Raw genomic sequence first — 14,810 nt, 5'->3', positions numbered from 1 at the left:
TCTCTGAACTGTCTGCCACAGAATTTATTTGTTTGCTGCAGTTAGGTTTCTGATGGGGAATTCACAAATATGGTATCATTGAATGTCAGTGGGAAATACATACTTTTGGAAATGTGGTTTAAACATTTGTGGTAAGTGCTCACATTGCTAGTGGTGGCTATTTGGTCCCAATGTCTTCACAAAGTTTCATTTTCTCCTCACCCATTTTGGATATAAGAAGTCTCTCCTCTTGCCCAACTCATGCACCAAGGCCTCCAGTTAACATCAGAGAAGCTTCGAGCACGCTTGCTCGATGACTACATCAGTAAAATCTCTATGTCAATACTTGACTTGGTTAACTTCCAAGATGTAAATCATGACGATTTCATTTATGAAGTGTTAATATTAATTATATATTAATCTAGACATCACTGTAAAAGCCAATCCCAATTTTGACCGCATACATTACAATTAAGATGACATGAAATTGGGTGGCTGGAACAGAAACAGTAAGTTGTCTGAGGAAGGGTCACTGCCCCAGAAATGTTAACTCTGATTTTAATTCACTGATGCTGCCAAATCTGTTCAGCTTTTCCAGCAACTTCTGCTTTTGTTCCTGATTTACAGCATCTGCAATGCTTTCATTTTATATTCAGTAAAATGTCTTCCTGAAACAATAGCGATCGTAAGGAAGTGGCATTTTTTTGTGTAGTGGCAATTTTGTATGCCACACTACTACTGCAGATTCTCAAAGACTACATTCATAATGGAGTTTCTAAAGTTATTCAAGTTCAGGATAACAATTGCCTAGCAATAGTTCATATTCATTTTTAAGAGATTTCTGTGCAAATTATTTGGTGCTACTCGCATTACACATTTATAACAAATCTGTTGATAAATGCAGTTAAAGATAAATACAAAGTCAAGTATCTAAGCCAAAAGTGTGTGACAGGGATATATTTCACAACTCCAGCAGTTCTCAACCTTTCAGATCTGTTTTACCTGTATTTCAAGTTATTGCAGGGCTCTTAAGGATGAGAGGCATTCATCTCAAAAGTAGGCTGCAGCCAAGTACAGCTGCCGAAAGCTATTGAAGCCATACATCCATGTAAATGTTAACTATAATCAGCAATAGAAGAATAAAGGATTTGCACACAACAATAACACAAGACATTATGAGAAAATGGATCTGTTGCATGTTTGTCAAAAGTGACAGCCACTTACTAAACACAAACCCATTTTCAGTTGTTCACATAACTGAGGTTTCTATATAGAAGATTGTTACAGAGATAGCAGGAACTGCCGATGCGGGAGATCACAAGGTGTAGAGCTGGATGAACACAGCAGGCCAAGCAGAATCAGAGAAGCAGGAAAGCTGACGTTTCGGGTCGAGACGCTTCTTCAGAAGTGGGGGAGGGGAAGGGGATTCTAAATTAAATAGGGAGAGAGGGGGAGGTGGATAGAAGATGGATAAAGGAGAGGATAGGTGGCGAGGAGACAGACAGAGCAACCTTTCTATACATAATGCTGTATGTGCCGCCACGAACAGCTTCTAGGTATCCATACTTCCAGGGTCCACAGAATCTAGTCTGAACAATGTTAACCTCCTTCTGATCTAACTAAAAGAGTCCCTCATAGAAAACAGGATATAGTTCATTGGACCTCTGCAGCTATTCCATGTTATAAAGATATGGGATACGTTATTACAGTCTCTCATAGGAGGTCCTGCTCCTGGCTTTGAATCTTTCACACAACTTACAGACTGGCTCACCAGTCCTCATCACATCATTGGTCGGTGCACTAAGTCAGAGCCTTTCAAACCCATACTCAATACAGACTACTTTCCAATCATAAGTGTCATGGGCATTATGCACAGCTACAAAGTATCACTTTAAGTAACTAGTGGCAAAATTTAATCCAGGGTACGGGAGATTCATCCAGCAGCTGAACAGCCAGCCAGGCACTGTGGTGGCCAGTAGCCGGATTCATCTGGAATCAAGAATCCCCAGGGAAGAAATCCTGAGGACAGAGATCTGAGTCAATGAGAGGCTGAGAGCTCCATGTCTGCCATCATCACCACAAGGGGCAGAGTCAGTTTCCAGCACCAGAGGTCCAGGGTCAGCAAGTGACTTCGACCGCAGGTTAGTGAAGTTTGAATGGGGATTGTGAGCAAAGGGTTCCTGCTTAGGCAGTGTAGGGACTTGGAGAAAAGAGCAGTTGCTCTCAACGCCCTCTCTCCCCTCCCACATTTCACATTGCCAGTTCATTCAGTCAGGCATTGATTGTCTTTGGACAAAGTTTGAACAAAGGGCTCATCCGCAACTACAGACTCAATTGAGTTTGCTTTTTATGCGCTTCATCAGGCAATCAGCCCACCACTAGAGAACGCTGAGTAGTCCTCACCCTCCAAAAGAAAATTTGTAGATTGTAATGTTCTGGTTGTACTGGATCTTCATTTCTAAGTATGCACGATGAGTCAAATGATTATGTCTCATTTATGAGTTTTAGAATCTTTTCCTTCTGCACCAACAACCTTGCACCTTTTTTTAGATATCCACAAATGTGAACTTGCCTCAGGAGTGGGCATTTAATTCCACACATTGAGTGAAATATTTAGGTTGAAGTTGAACTCCATAAATTGAAATGATGCAGCAATTGAAAAGGGACAAAAAATGCTCCAAGTCAGACCTTCTAAGGACTTTTAAGCTGTTAAGTTCAACAGTCTAAACAAAATCATTCTTTGAGCTTCTGAAAAAGAGAAACATTGATTCTGGCTCAGAAAATGCAATGCTTTTTGTTTAGATGTATACTATATTTGTAGATTTTTAGTATAATTTCACACAAACATCACCACACCAAAATGGGTCTGTCTTGCATTAGATTTAGAATCACTTGAATAGAAAATAAGTCAACTGGGAAATCCAATGTAACTTTTAGATGCAGCGATCCTGGCTCAGGACTTGGTTGAATTCTTTAAGGAAGGACGGGGGCTTGTTGATAATTGTAGCCCGGTAGACTTGTGGCATACTTCTGTCTCGCGTGATAATGATTTCCAACTTGATGATCAATTCTGAGTGAAGCATTGTTTAGTGTGACCTAGGGACCCCAAAATCACATGGCAGTCCCCATAATATTTGCTGCAGAAGTCAGTGCACTTAGTAGGCACGTGATTTGCTGGCCATTATTTTTTCTAGGCTCACTCGGCCAACTCAGCGTTCTATTTTGTCTCACCTTTTCGAATATCCTTCCAAAAAGTCAACCTTCAGAGGTCCACAACTGTCTTCTAGCTGTCAATTTCTACCATTTTCAAATCTCACCTGTGAGTCTTCTCGGAGTAGACATCTAGATATCCAGCAGATATTTTCTTGATATGATGAAAGTTTACTAGCCTGAAATATTGACTCTGCTTCTATCTCTGCAAATGTTTCCTGACCTGCTTAGGGCTTCCAGCACTTTCTGGACCTTAATGGATGAGTTAGAAGAGGTGACTGGAAACTTGGTCAAATATAGTGTCAAAAGGGATAGAATTTTGGGAACAGTTGAAATAATTGAATAATTTCTACCAGTGATGGTATCTGTTGTGTGCATCAACTGTACGTGGATTTGTAAAGATTCTTGTGCCTGCTGTTTGATTCCTGCTACGTCTGCAAATTCACAATACTGATAATTTTTTACATATTAGAGGCATCAAAGGAGTATGGAGAAAAAGCAGAAATTTAGCATTGAGATAGAGGATCAGCCATGATCATATTGAATGTGGGAACAGGCAAAATGGATCAAACAGCCAAATGGAATAAGCAAACTTCAGAACCCCCCAAGTCCCTGATGATGTCCCAGCAAGAGATGCTAAGAGTATATCAGAAATAGCAAATGGAAACTGTCCTGACATATATTGTCCAGACTGCACTACTGTGGAGGATTGCTCTGAGGATGTAGAGTTTATAAATTCAGGTTGGTGTTCCAGATCTTTCCACTCCCTTACTTAGCTTTAGCATGGCAACTGTAGCTTTTGCAATGTTTGTGTTAATTTCAGTGGTAAAATCCTGGGGTCCGTATAACCTATATATGTGAAACTGCCACCAATCTCCAACATTGGTAGATATCAATATGGCAACATCCTGGACCATTTCTTTTGTCTTCCTAATGCTGATGGCTATATCAGATTCTTTCCAAGTGTAAGGGTTGGTCCATTTGCCACTAAAGGTGCTCCTCAATAAGAATTCTAATAAGCATCGTCAGATGGCGTACCTCTCTATTGAGGACTTGTCATCCATCCTTTTGAATATCAGGCTTACAAGGTTAAACTGTCTTCCATCAGTTCTGCTGTGTAAATTGAAAACTTTTGTAGATGAACAGCAGGCATAGGACAGCAGCAAAAAGAACAATATGCCATAGAGTGTTGGCACTGAAACATAATCGTCTTCAACCCCACTACTTGATCTTAAAAGATTGTAATGTAGACTCATCATAGTTGACTTTACCCATAAGATAGTTCTGGAAAGTGGAAATCAGTTGAGCAGATTTGCAGGGCAGCCAATTTTCTCCAACAGCTTAAAAGAACATTGGGTGGAATCCTACCATGGTCTGAGCAATGTGGGTTACATAAATCCAAACTGATTGTCTCTTTTTACATTTGGGTGCAATAGGGCACTTACTTGATGTTCTACAACATGCATTTGATTGTACTTTTGTAAGTTCACCTTACCTAGCATATTGAATGTTTTTCCAAACAAAATTTTCCATTTCTGAGACAACCAAGCAGTTCTACATTGATATCAATATACAGATGCAAACCAATTTTGGCTACAATGTATTAACTAATATTATGCTTACCAGTAGCAGAGTCATAAGCTGAGCTGTTAAGGTTCAGTCTTGTTGGAAATGGGAGGTGGTAAGCTTCAATACAGCTTTTTGAAGGAGCATGTTCAACTAAATAGAGAAGGTGGAAGACATGAGCTGCATTAACTCAAACCAATATATTACTTTCAATTCAAATGTATGAAATAAGAACAGAAGTAGACCAGCTGCCATTCAAAAAGATCATAATTTAACCTGTTTGTGTTTCAAATTTTACATTCCCATCAACGCCAATAGCCTTTGATTTCCCAGTCAAAAGTCACACAATGCTCAGAGAAAAGAAATGTTCCTCATCTTGGCCCTAAAAAAATGATACTTAATTTTAAAATAGTGCTCATTTGTTCTAGACCTACCCGCAAAAGGAAATATCCTTTCCACGTTCATTTTCTCAAGGCAATTCAAATTCTTACACACTTCAATCAAGTCACTTTTTACTCTTCTAAACTCCTGTAGAAGCCATAAAACCAAGTAGGGGAAGAGTAGGTCATTCAGTCCATCAAAGCTGCTCCACCATTCAATTAATTCATAGTTGATCTGATAATCCTCAGCTCCATACTCCTGCATTTTCCTTGTAATCTTTGATTTCCTTACTGATCAAAAATCTATTTCAGAATATCATTAACAAAACAGCCTCAACAGCCCTATGTGGTAAAGAATTCCACAGATAGACTACCTTCCAAGAGAGAAAGATTGCTCCTCATCTCTGTTTCGAATGGGCACCCACTTACTCTGAGATTAGGCCCTCTGGTCTTTGATACTCTCATGATGGAACAAAACCTCTCTGCGTTGACCCTTTCAATAATGTCTCCTCTCATTCTTCTGAATTCCAATGAGTACAAGCCAACAATCTCAACTTCTCCTGGTAAGAAAATCTCTCCATTGTAGAGATTCTATTATTCTTTGATTTTATGGTTCTTAGGGTGATCTGATTATGAGCTCAAAACCACATTCCCACATGCCTCTGTAGCCTCCTAAACCCTGGGTTAACAAAGATCCATGCACTTTTGCTTTAACATTTTGAAGAACTCTGTTTCTAATACCTCTTCAGGAATTCCAAAGATATTATGATCAAGGGTTTTCAAAGTACGTTACAGCTAATGAAGTACATGTGAGGTGTAGTTACTGTTGTAATGTGGTTGGGATAATTCGATGTTATGAATCTCCTTTCCATGATAAGTCCAAAGGGTAGTCTAATTATCCATGGTAGAGGGTAAACCAGCATAGATTCTGAACAGCAGACACTTACCTATAGCAAGGTATATTTTATTGCATGATATCAAAACATTCAATTAAGATTAACTAGTTTGGCACAATTATGAATTCTGGGAGCCAGGTATATCATGATGCTTCCACTGGTACCTCATGCAAGACTAATTGATTCTTCACTCAAAGACGTTGCTACATCATCGGGGCTTTGATAATACAAATGCAACAATAACTTTTTCACACTGTCACCATTATACAATACGTTAACTTCTACACTACAGGGTCTCAAAATATAAGAAAACAGAGAAGCAGATAATCTGCTTCAGAAATATTAGTTGAAGAATAAATGTTAGATAGGCTATTAGGACACCTCTTTTATATCCTGCTGAAGGGTAAGGAGGGACCCCAGTGAAATAACCAAACTATAGACTAGCACCTTCTCAATCGCGGCACTCTGTCGGTACTCCACTGAAGTGCATCAGCCTGGAATGTGCACCCAGTTCCTCAGTGTGACTGAACTCACCATTTTTTGACCTGAATGTCAAAACGTATGCTTGGAATCAAGGTTGGCACCAATGGTGGACAATTTGCTCTGCTACAAATGAGACTAAAATTGTATGTGAAAGCGAGAAAATAATTTGAACGGGAAAAATTCAGCAAATAGATTATAGGCATTTTACAACACCAATGAAAAATAAAACTGCTTACAGAAGAATAAGAGAAGGGGAGTGTCCAGAGGAGATAAGGAAAGATTAGAGATGGGCCTAAAGTGAAATAGAACAAGAATTCTAACGGACAATTGATTCACAATAATCTATTTTACATCATTGTATCAATTTATAATTATGCTCCCTGTGTTCCTTGTCCTAACTCTTTTTCTTTAAAGCATGCTAAACGTAGCACAAGCTGCACACTTTAGTCATTCTCAATATTATTCTGGACTCAAACTGATGATGTCCTTTGGAATATTTTATCGTCAAATTAAAATTCAGCAGGTTGTCAAATCTGATGAGGTCAGCCACCCAGTTGAATCCTCCGGGCGGATTGTGCTCACACCACCTCTTTATCTCTTAGTGGTTTCATGCGCTCTTGAACTCTTGGGACAGTGTGGTGGCCCTGTGGTCAGCACTGCTGCCTCACAGTGGCCAGGGACCCAGGTTCAATTCCAGCCTTAGGTGACTGTCTGTGTGGAGCTTTCCCATTCTCCCTGTGTCTGCATGAGTTTCTACTAGTTGCTCTGGTATCTTTCCACAGACCAAAGATATGTAGGTTAGGTGGATAGGCCATGCTATAGCATTGAGGCATACGTAGATTATGTGGATTAGCCATGATAGGGATATGATAAGAGGCTAGGTTTGGGTGGGATGGTGCTTGGAGGGTTGGTGTGGACTAAATGAGCTGAATAGCCTACATCCACACTGTATGGATTCTATTCTAAATTCTCGTCCATGAAGCACAGCCCACAGGATCAATATTACAAATCAGAGAAATTCTTTTTATCCTAACTTCACTCAATCTAGAATTGATGAAGGCTTACTGCGTAAGAAAGAGTAGGAAAGAGGCATGAATGGAATTTCAAAATATATTTTGTTTTAAATTCCCAGACTAAATTAGAAATGTGGCTAAGATTTATTCCTCGACTTATATTTCTGAAGCAGGTTATCAGGTTATTTGTTTTCTTACATTTTGTGAGGCTGAGTTGTATGAAGTAATGGCTCTGAAAGAGTTAATGTTGGATTTGTACAAACTCCACCTAAGCTGATGTCATCAGTTAGACATCAATTTTCTTCAGAAAACGACATTGCAAAAGCAGTTTACAGTTAAGTAATTAAGAAAAATTAAGGATGGTATTAGATTTTTAAAAGTCTGAGGTTCAGCAAAGGATGGCCAATAAATTAACAAGCAAATTACAATAATTCTTCAACTGCATTTAAAAGAAAATGATTGATCAATGTTTAAAAAGTAAAATTAATTCTAAGTCGCCAAATATGCAATAGAAAAAGACCTCAACCTGATTACTATGGGACAGCTCCCTTGCTTTTATGCGGTGAACTTGTGCCCTCTGGAAGTTGCAGAGTAAATCACATCTAATTAATTACTTTTAAGTTCAGCCAGTTACTGTGTTGGTAAAAACCAGAATGAATTCTTTAAAAGACCATATAAATAATTCTGTTATTATAAAGAAGTGGGAGAAATTGCTTTAGAAAAAGTAGATATGCTTTAAACCCACAGAAGAGGCTGAATTTATAACTTTACAACGAAGCAGCCATGTATAGCTTATTGTTAATATTAATATCTTGTGAAGGTTCTGTATTTCAAATGCTCTGCACTTTGCAGTCTGTAAGAAACTCTTTAAGTCCAATGTATACTAAAACAGTCAGCTCACTCACAAAACACGTATGTTGAAAAACTGTCCTCAACATGCCGTACATCCATTGTACAACTCCAGAAGAAACCTTCATAGTGAAACGTCTTTCCAGATGCCTGAGGAGAAACAACTGCAACTTTATTTAAGATAATAAAAACCATTTTTCATCTCTTGAATTGAAATGAAAAGTCTAAAAGGTTAAAGTACATCCATAATTGAATAGAAACACTATTTTTCAAGTTTTATATCTTTAGTAACACAGTAAAGTTATCAAGCATTATAAAGGTCGAGTATGTCACAGGCTGAGAAAAAGGCAAATTCCCTGTCTTTTTCAAATCGTATGCCTTAAGCACCAACTCCAGGCAAAAAAATGCAGGATTGGAAGCTTTTGCAATTACATCATCTCTCAAGTGAATCCAATTGCTAACTTATTTCATGAACACATGCAAGAATGAAGACGAGGTTAACACTAACAAACTTATTTCCTCTATCTTTCTGAAGAACAGGATTCTGTGAAATTTACGCCAAATCGTTACAGGTTGAATTTTACCAGCTCTCTCTCCAGAAGGTCTGTGAAGGAGAGGGGGCTTTGTAATAAGCCAGCTGAAGGTGTTAGAAAGGGGGTCTACTATCTTCCCCACAATCTCAGGATATTCTCAGGGGTGGAAAGCATTGTGACGCAGTCAACTGTTGACTGGAAGTGGGAGCCCAATTTAAGTAGCCAATTAAAAGCTATTTCCCATGCTAACCAGATTTTCCCTCGTTGATTCCCTCTGTGGGAGTAGTCTCCTTTATGGTTGCCCAATGGCCCAGGGAGAGCTTGCCGCCCGCACTGGTCCCATAGGTAATAGCCAGCGCAGCGGCACTACCTCTTCCAGGCACCCTACCTGATTATGGGGTCACCAACACAGTAAGTAAAAGAAAAAAAACCTTGCCTGCAAGGGGTCCTCAGCCTGGAAGTGCCCTGTCATCCTTCTTGCCATCTTACAAGATGTCACCTCTATTAGCGGTGATCCTCTTGCTGCTGAACTGTTAATCTGTGGCAGCAACCTCTTAGTTAGTTTCCAACCAGTTAAATATTCCATTCACTATGGAAGATTGGGACCTGCTTTTAGTCCAAGCAGTGACCCACCTACCTTTTGATCAAATTCCATCCATTGTGTCTGAGTAGAATTGTAAAGCTTAAATAATACACGATTGAATTTAATCATAAAACTCGATTGTTTGGTCATCGAGATTTCTGGAGTGGATTTTTTAAACAGCAGTAGAATGAGTCCAGGAAGGAAGCAGGCCTTTCAGTCCATCATGTCTGCTGTATGATGAATCCTTCCCACAGTCATGTTAGCGAAAGATACACCAGGTAGATTTGCTTCTTGAGGTCAAAAGGGCTTAACTTGTGTGGTTTAATGTGGTTCAGGAAACCACGTCGTATTTCAAAAGAGATCTTGTTTGAAATGATATGTGGCTTATTGCATTTAAGCAATCAGGTGTAGCCCAGAACTTTGTGGCAAGCTAGGGAAGCGATTGCTGGGCCCCTTGCTGAGATATTTGTATCATCAATAGCCACAGGTGAGGTGCTGGAAGATAGGAGGTTGGCTAATGTGGTACCAATATTTAATGATGGTGGTAAGGAGAAGCAAGAGAACTATAAATTAGTCAGCCTGATGTCAGTGGTGGATAAGTTATTGGAGGGGATTCTGAGGGACAGGATTTATGTGTATTTGGAGAGCCAGGACTGATTAGGGATAGTCAACATGGCTTTGTATGAGAAAAATCATGTCTCACTAACTTGATTGAGTTTTTTAAAGAAGCAACAATAAATTTGATGAAGGCAGAGTGGTGGACGTTGTCTACACGGAGTTCAGCAAGGCGTTTGACAACGTTCCACATGGTAGATTAGTTAGTAAGGTTAGATTACATGTAATATGTACATGAGAGCTAGCCGTTTCAATACAAAATTGGTTTGAAGGTAGGAGACAGAGGGTGGTGGTGGAGAGTTGATTTTCAGACCAGGAGCCTGTGACCAGCGGGGTGCCTAAAGGGTTGGTGATGGGTCCACTGTTTCTGGTCATTTATATAAATGATTTGGATGTGAATATAGGAAGAATAGTGAGTAAGTTTGCAGACGACATCAAAATTGTGGTGGTAGTGGATAGTGGGAAAGGTTGTCTCACAGCACAAAGGGACCTTGATCAGATCAGCCCATGGGCTGAAGAGTGGCAGATGGAGTTTAATTCTGATAAATGTGAGGTGTTGCATTTTGATAAGGCAAATTAGGGCAGGACTTATACAGTTATTTGTGAGGTCTTGAGGGGTTTAGCCAAATAGAGAGACCTTGGAGTGCATGTTCATACTTTCTTGAAAGTGGAGTCACAAGTAGATAGGATAGTGAAGAAAGCATTTGGTATATGTGCCTTTATTGATCAGTGCATTGAGTATAAGAGTTAGGATGTCATGTTGAGGCCATTGGTTAGGTCACTTTTGAAATACTGCATTCAATTCTGATCTTCCTTACCAAAGAAAAGATGTTGTGAAACTTGCAAGGGCTGAGTGAAGATTTATAAGGACATTGCCATTGTTGCAGGGTTTGAGCTGGAAGGAGAGGCTGATCAGATTCTAAGGGGTGTCATTATTGAGATTTATAAAATCCTGAGGGACACGAATAGGGTGAATAACCAAAGTCTTTTTGCCAGGGTCAGAGAATCCAAATCTAGAGGACATAGGTTTAAGGTGAGAGGGGAAAGATTTAAAAGGTACCCAATAGCAACATTTTATTAAGAATGAGTTGCCGGAGGAGGTGGTGGAGGCTTGTACAATTACAACATTTAAAAGGCATCTGGATCATAGTGTGAATAGGAAGAGTTTAGAGAAATATGGGCCAAATGCTGACAAATGGAACTCAATCAGCTTAGATATCTTGTCAGCCTGAATGGGTTGGACCAAAGAGTCCATTTCAGTGCTGTATATCCCTATGACTCTGTGTATGAATTATATCTCTGTGATAGACATTATTACCCTCATGTTTGGCGTGACTTCTGCAAGATCAGAAACTCTTCTCCTGCCTGAGTCAATGTGACATCATTATATTGAGATAATGCATTCCTCAGTATTAACCCTTTCAGACCCTAATATAAAATCTCTCTCCAAGCTTTCTTCATAATCAATGTTTATGTATTTGTGCTCATAACTATATGTATCACAACTCCATCTCCCCCTCTGAGTCTTTGACTTCACAAGTTCAGCTGGTCTGGAGGTGTTACTACTCTATCAGAATATGCTACCTTTGGACTAGGAAGATAGATCTCTGAGTTGAACCTTATCAACTTTGACAATTCTCTTGATAGTGTGAGGGCTGTTAGTCCCTTTGACCTGGAGGACATTTTATTTCTTGGATTTCCTTCAGTGAGGACGTATTTCCTTCTAAAACATGGAATTACTACATTGTAATTTCTGGAGGACCTTTAATCTCAATCATTTCCATTGCAGAAGATGACTGTTCTGTTTGAACAGGCCTTTTCTTTTTTACAATATCCTGGATACCTGGACCATGCATTTTGTTTTTGACATAAAATATGAAGAACTATGGATGCTAGAAATCTGAAACAAAACCAGCATGCTGGAGAACACACACAGATCTGGCAACATCTTTAGAGAGAAAATAGGATCAATGTTTCATGTCTAATGACTCTTGATCAGAGCTGAAGGCTTTCCTGAAGAAGGGTCACTGGACCTGAAATGTAAACCCTGCTTTCTCTCTCCACGTGCTGCCGGACCTTTTGTGTTTCTCCAGCACTTCCTGAATTTGTTTTTGACCATACCCGCAATCTGCGGATCTTGGGCATCCCATCTCGGTAGTGGACTCCATAGCGTTTGATATGCACCAAAATGTCAATGTACATAAGCTGATTTTCATTCTCAATCTGCCAGAAAATTAGACTGTTTTCGTTCTGTTGGAGATTTTCATTTTACCTTTGTGATTGTATCATTGTTAAAACTAGAATATTGGTTCTATCATTTGTACTACCTGAGCATTGATCTGTTTGCCAGTTGTGTCTCACTCTGAATTATAGCAGTTAGAACATTTAGTGCATTGGCTCTTGTAAGCTTTGCTGATTATTGCTGTCTGAGCCACTTTCAGCCTCGATAGGATTAGAAAATATTGCTATCAACCCTGTCTAGTAGATGGTTTGCATTCTGTTGTCAGCATGAAATAATTCTCTTCTGCCAACATAGCTCATTTTAGTGGATATTGTCTTCTGTTTGCATTCTGTCGTGTGTCTCGGAAGCCCAATTAAATCCTCAAATAAAAGCAAAATATTGCTTATACTAGAAACCTGAAATAAAAGCAGAAAGTGCTGGAGAAAGTCAGCAGGTCCGACAGCAATCATGGAGAGAGAAAAAGAGTTAATGTTTCAAGGCTAGTATGACTCTTCTTTTGAAATCTTCCTCTGGTTATCCATTGAACGAAATTTCTTCAACCTGTTCTCCATGACAGGCCATTCACAGTTATGCTATGAACTTGAATGGCCATGGGATAATGGTTATTCTTTGACCAGTAGTTCCTTGACATTAAATAGTTTAACTCCTGCAGCCATTTGAAAAAAAAATTGAGGTGAAATCACATACACATGCTCAAGATTAAGAATTGTTGATTGTCAATCATATGTGCAATAGCCTGACCTGTATGTATTTCACTTACTTTTCCACGATGTAACTCTGGTGACTTTTTAAAAATTTTTTTCCCTTGCTCATCAAAGATGTCAACTTTACTCACTGAGCCTTTGACACCCGTTTGACTTCTGACTAAACGTCAACCTGGAATGAGTCTTTTTCACCACCTGATGCAGTCTGTAACTGGCAAGTGAGGTGAGAGCACCAGGCCCATGTGGCTTCTAGCTCACATTTGCTTCTACATATCTCTTCCTACGTGTGATGAAAGGTGTATAGTACATATTACATTCTGTGACTTGAATTTTGGACTAGAGGCAGTATCTAAGGTTTTGGAGTAAATTTGTAGCTTGGGTTGTGGGTGTTGAGGTTGGTTGTCTCTGCGAGCTGGTTTGTTGTTCCACAGACATTTTGTTACCGTGCTTGGTAACATCCTCAGTGCAGCCACCTATGAAGTTTCGGTGTGTTTTCCTGCCTGGTTTTTAAACTTTGAAGTCTGTTGAGCTGGATTGCCTCACTTCCAGTTTTCCTTCGTAGTGGAAAGTATATGGAGTTGAGTTCTATGCGTTTATTAATGGCTTTCTTCACGGAGTGCCCGGCTTCTAGGAATTCCCATGCCTGTAGAGGCAGTATTCCATTCACCTCCACTGTTGGAATGTAATTACTTCCAGAAACAGTGATGTGTTGGGTTTTCATCTTCTCCAGAATGTATTATAGTATCACAGGTATTTTCACCATTGTACAAAGTCGAGGGAATATATTCCTGAAATACCATACTTTATGTGTATTTTAATTAATCACAAGACATTTACAATAAAATACACCAGAATATGACAACTTTTTACAATGCTAATTTGTTCTTACTTTCTTGAATAGATTGTAGGATCCCGGAAAATGTTTGATTTTTTTCATCGTTTCAGCAATGCTCCGTCTCTGAATGTGTCCTTTAGATGGTCCACCATGCTCACTTCGATTACGTGGCTGGTAATTTATTTGCTTCAGTATTGGAGTTGGCTGCAGTTTTAGTGCAATTTGAGCTCTCTGGTCAAAAAAAAGGATTAAAATTGGTTGCTCTAATCATCAAAAACCATAGTGAAAATCAATAATGCCATTAAGTAATTTGTACAACCTATTACATTCCGACAATATTTAAAAGAAATAAATATTCAACTTGCAACTATTACAGTTTGTTAGTAATTTTAAAATTAAACATTTCTAAATACACAGGCAAAGAGTTTTCTGTCTAGATGCTGAAATGCCACAACCTCAGATATCAACCAAATCATTCGTAAAAAAATAATGTCCTGTTCTCATGTAAGTTTACAAGATCTAGCTGCTTAATAAAAGAGATAGTTGACAAGAGTTAGTGTAGTGTCCATCATCCAGAAGATTTGCAAATACATGTGTAAAAAAGACATATTTGTTTCTGTCAAAATTAGTCTAGAAGCTTTGCACTAAACCAAATACATAGCAGAACATTCAATGCAGTAGCTCATTCTTCTTGCCTTGTCACAACTAGATCAAAGTAGTATACTCTTCCTTCAGGGCTCAGGGGATGTCTCATTGGCCTCAATCTCCCCAAATGGGTCCATCTTCCAGGAAGAGAAAAGCTTCTTGGACTGGAAAATTACATCCAGCATTTCATATTCTGCTATGTCGTCCACTAAGTTAATGGGAAATATTGGCAAAGGCACAGGTATTCCAGAATACTAGGTAGATGGTATGATCTGAG

The 14,810-nt window shown here is 39.1% G+C and overlaps 1 protein-coding gene across 1 annotated transcript in view; it reads right to left on the bottom strand.

The window, feature by feature from the left end:
* LOC125453326 (transmembrane protein 182-like) overlaps positions 1-14,810 on the bottom strand; it is a 56,718-nt gene that overhangs the window by 21,031 nt on the left and 20,877 nt on the right. The window contains exons 2-4 of the mRNA XM_048532738.2: positions 13,943-14,119; positions 8,433-8,526; positions 4,813-4,908 (exon numbers count right to left, since the gene is read on the bottom strand). Coding sequence (XP_048388695.1) covers positions 4,813-4,908; positions 8,433-8,526; positions 13,943-14,119 — 367 coding nt within the window. The remainder of the gene's footprint in view (positions 1-4,812; positions 4,909-8,432; positions 8,527-13,942; positions 14,120-14,810) is intronic.

Source organism: Stegostoma tigrinum, chromosome 6 (genome assembly GCF_030684315.1).
Source record: "Stegostoma tigrinum isolate sSteTig4 chromosome 6, sSteTig4.hap1, whole genome shotgun sequence".
Taxonomy (NCBI): domain Eukaryota; kingdom Metazoa; phylum Chordata; class Chondrichthyes; order Orectolobiformes; family Stegostomatidae; genus Stegostoma; species Stegostoma tigrinum.
Note: the sequence above shows the minus strand (reverse complement) of the source record. Positions and strands in the feature narration are given on the sequence as shown.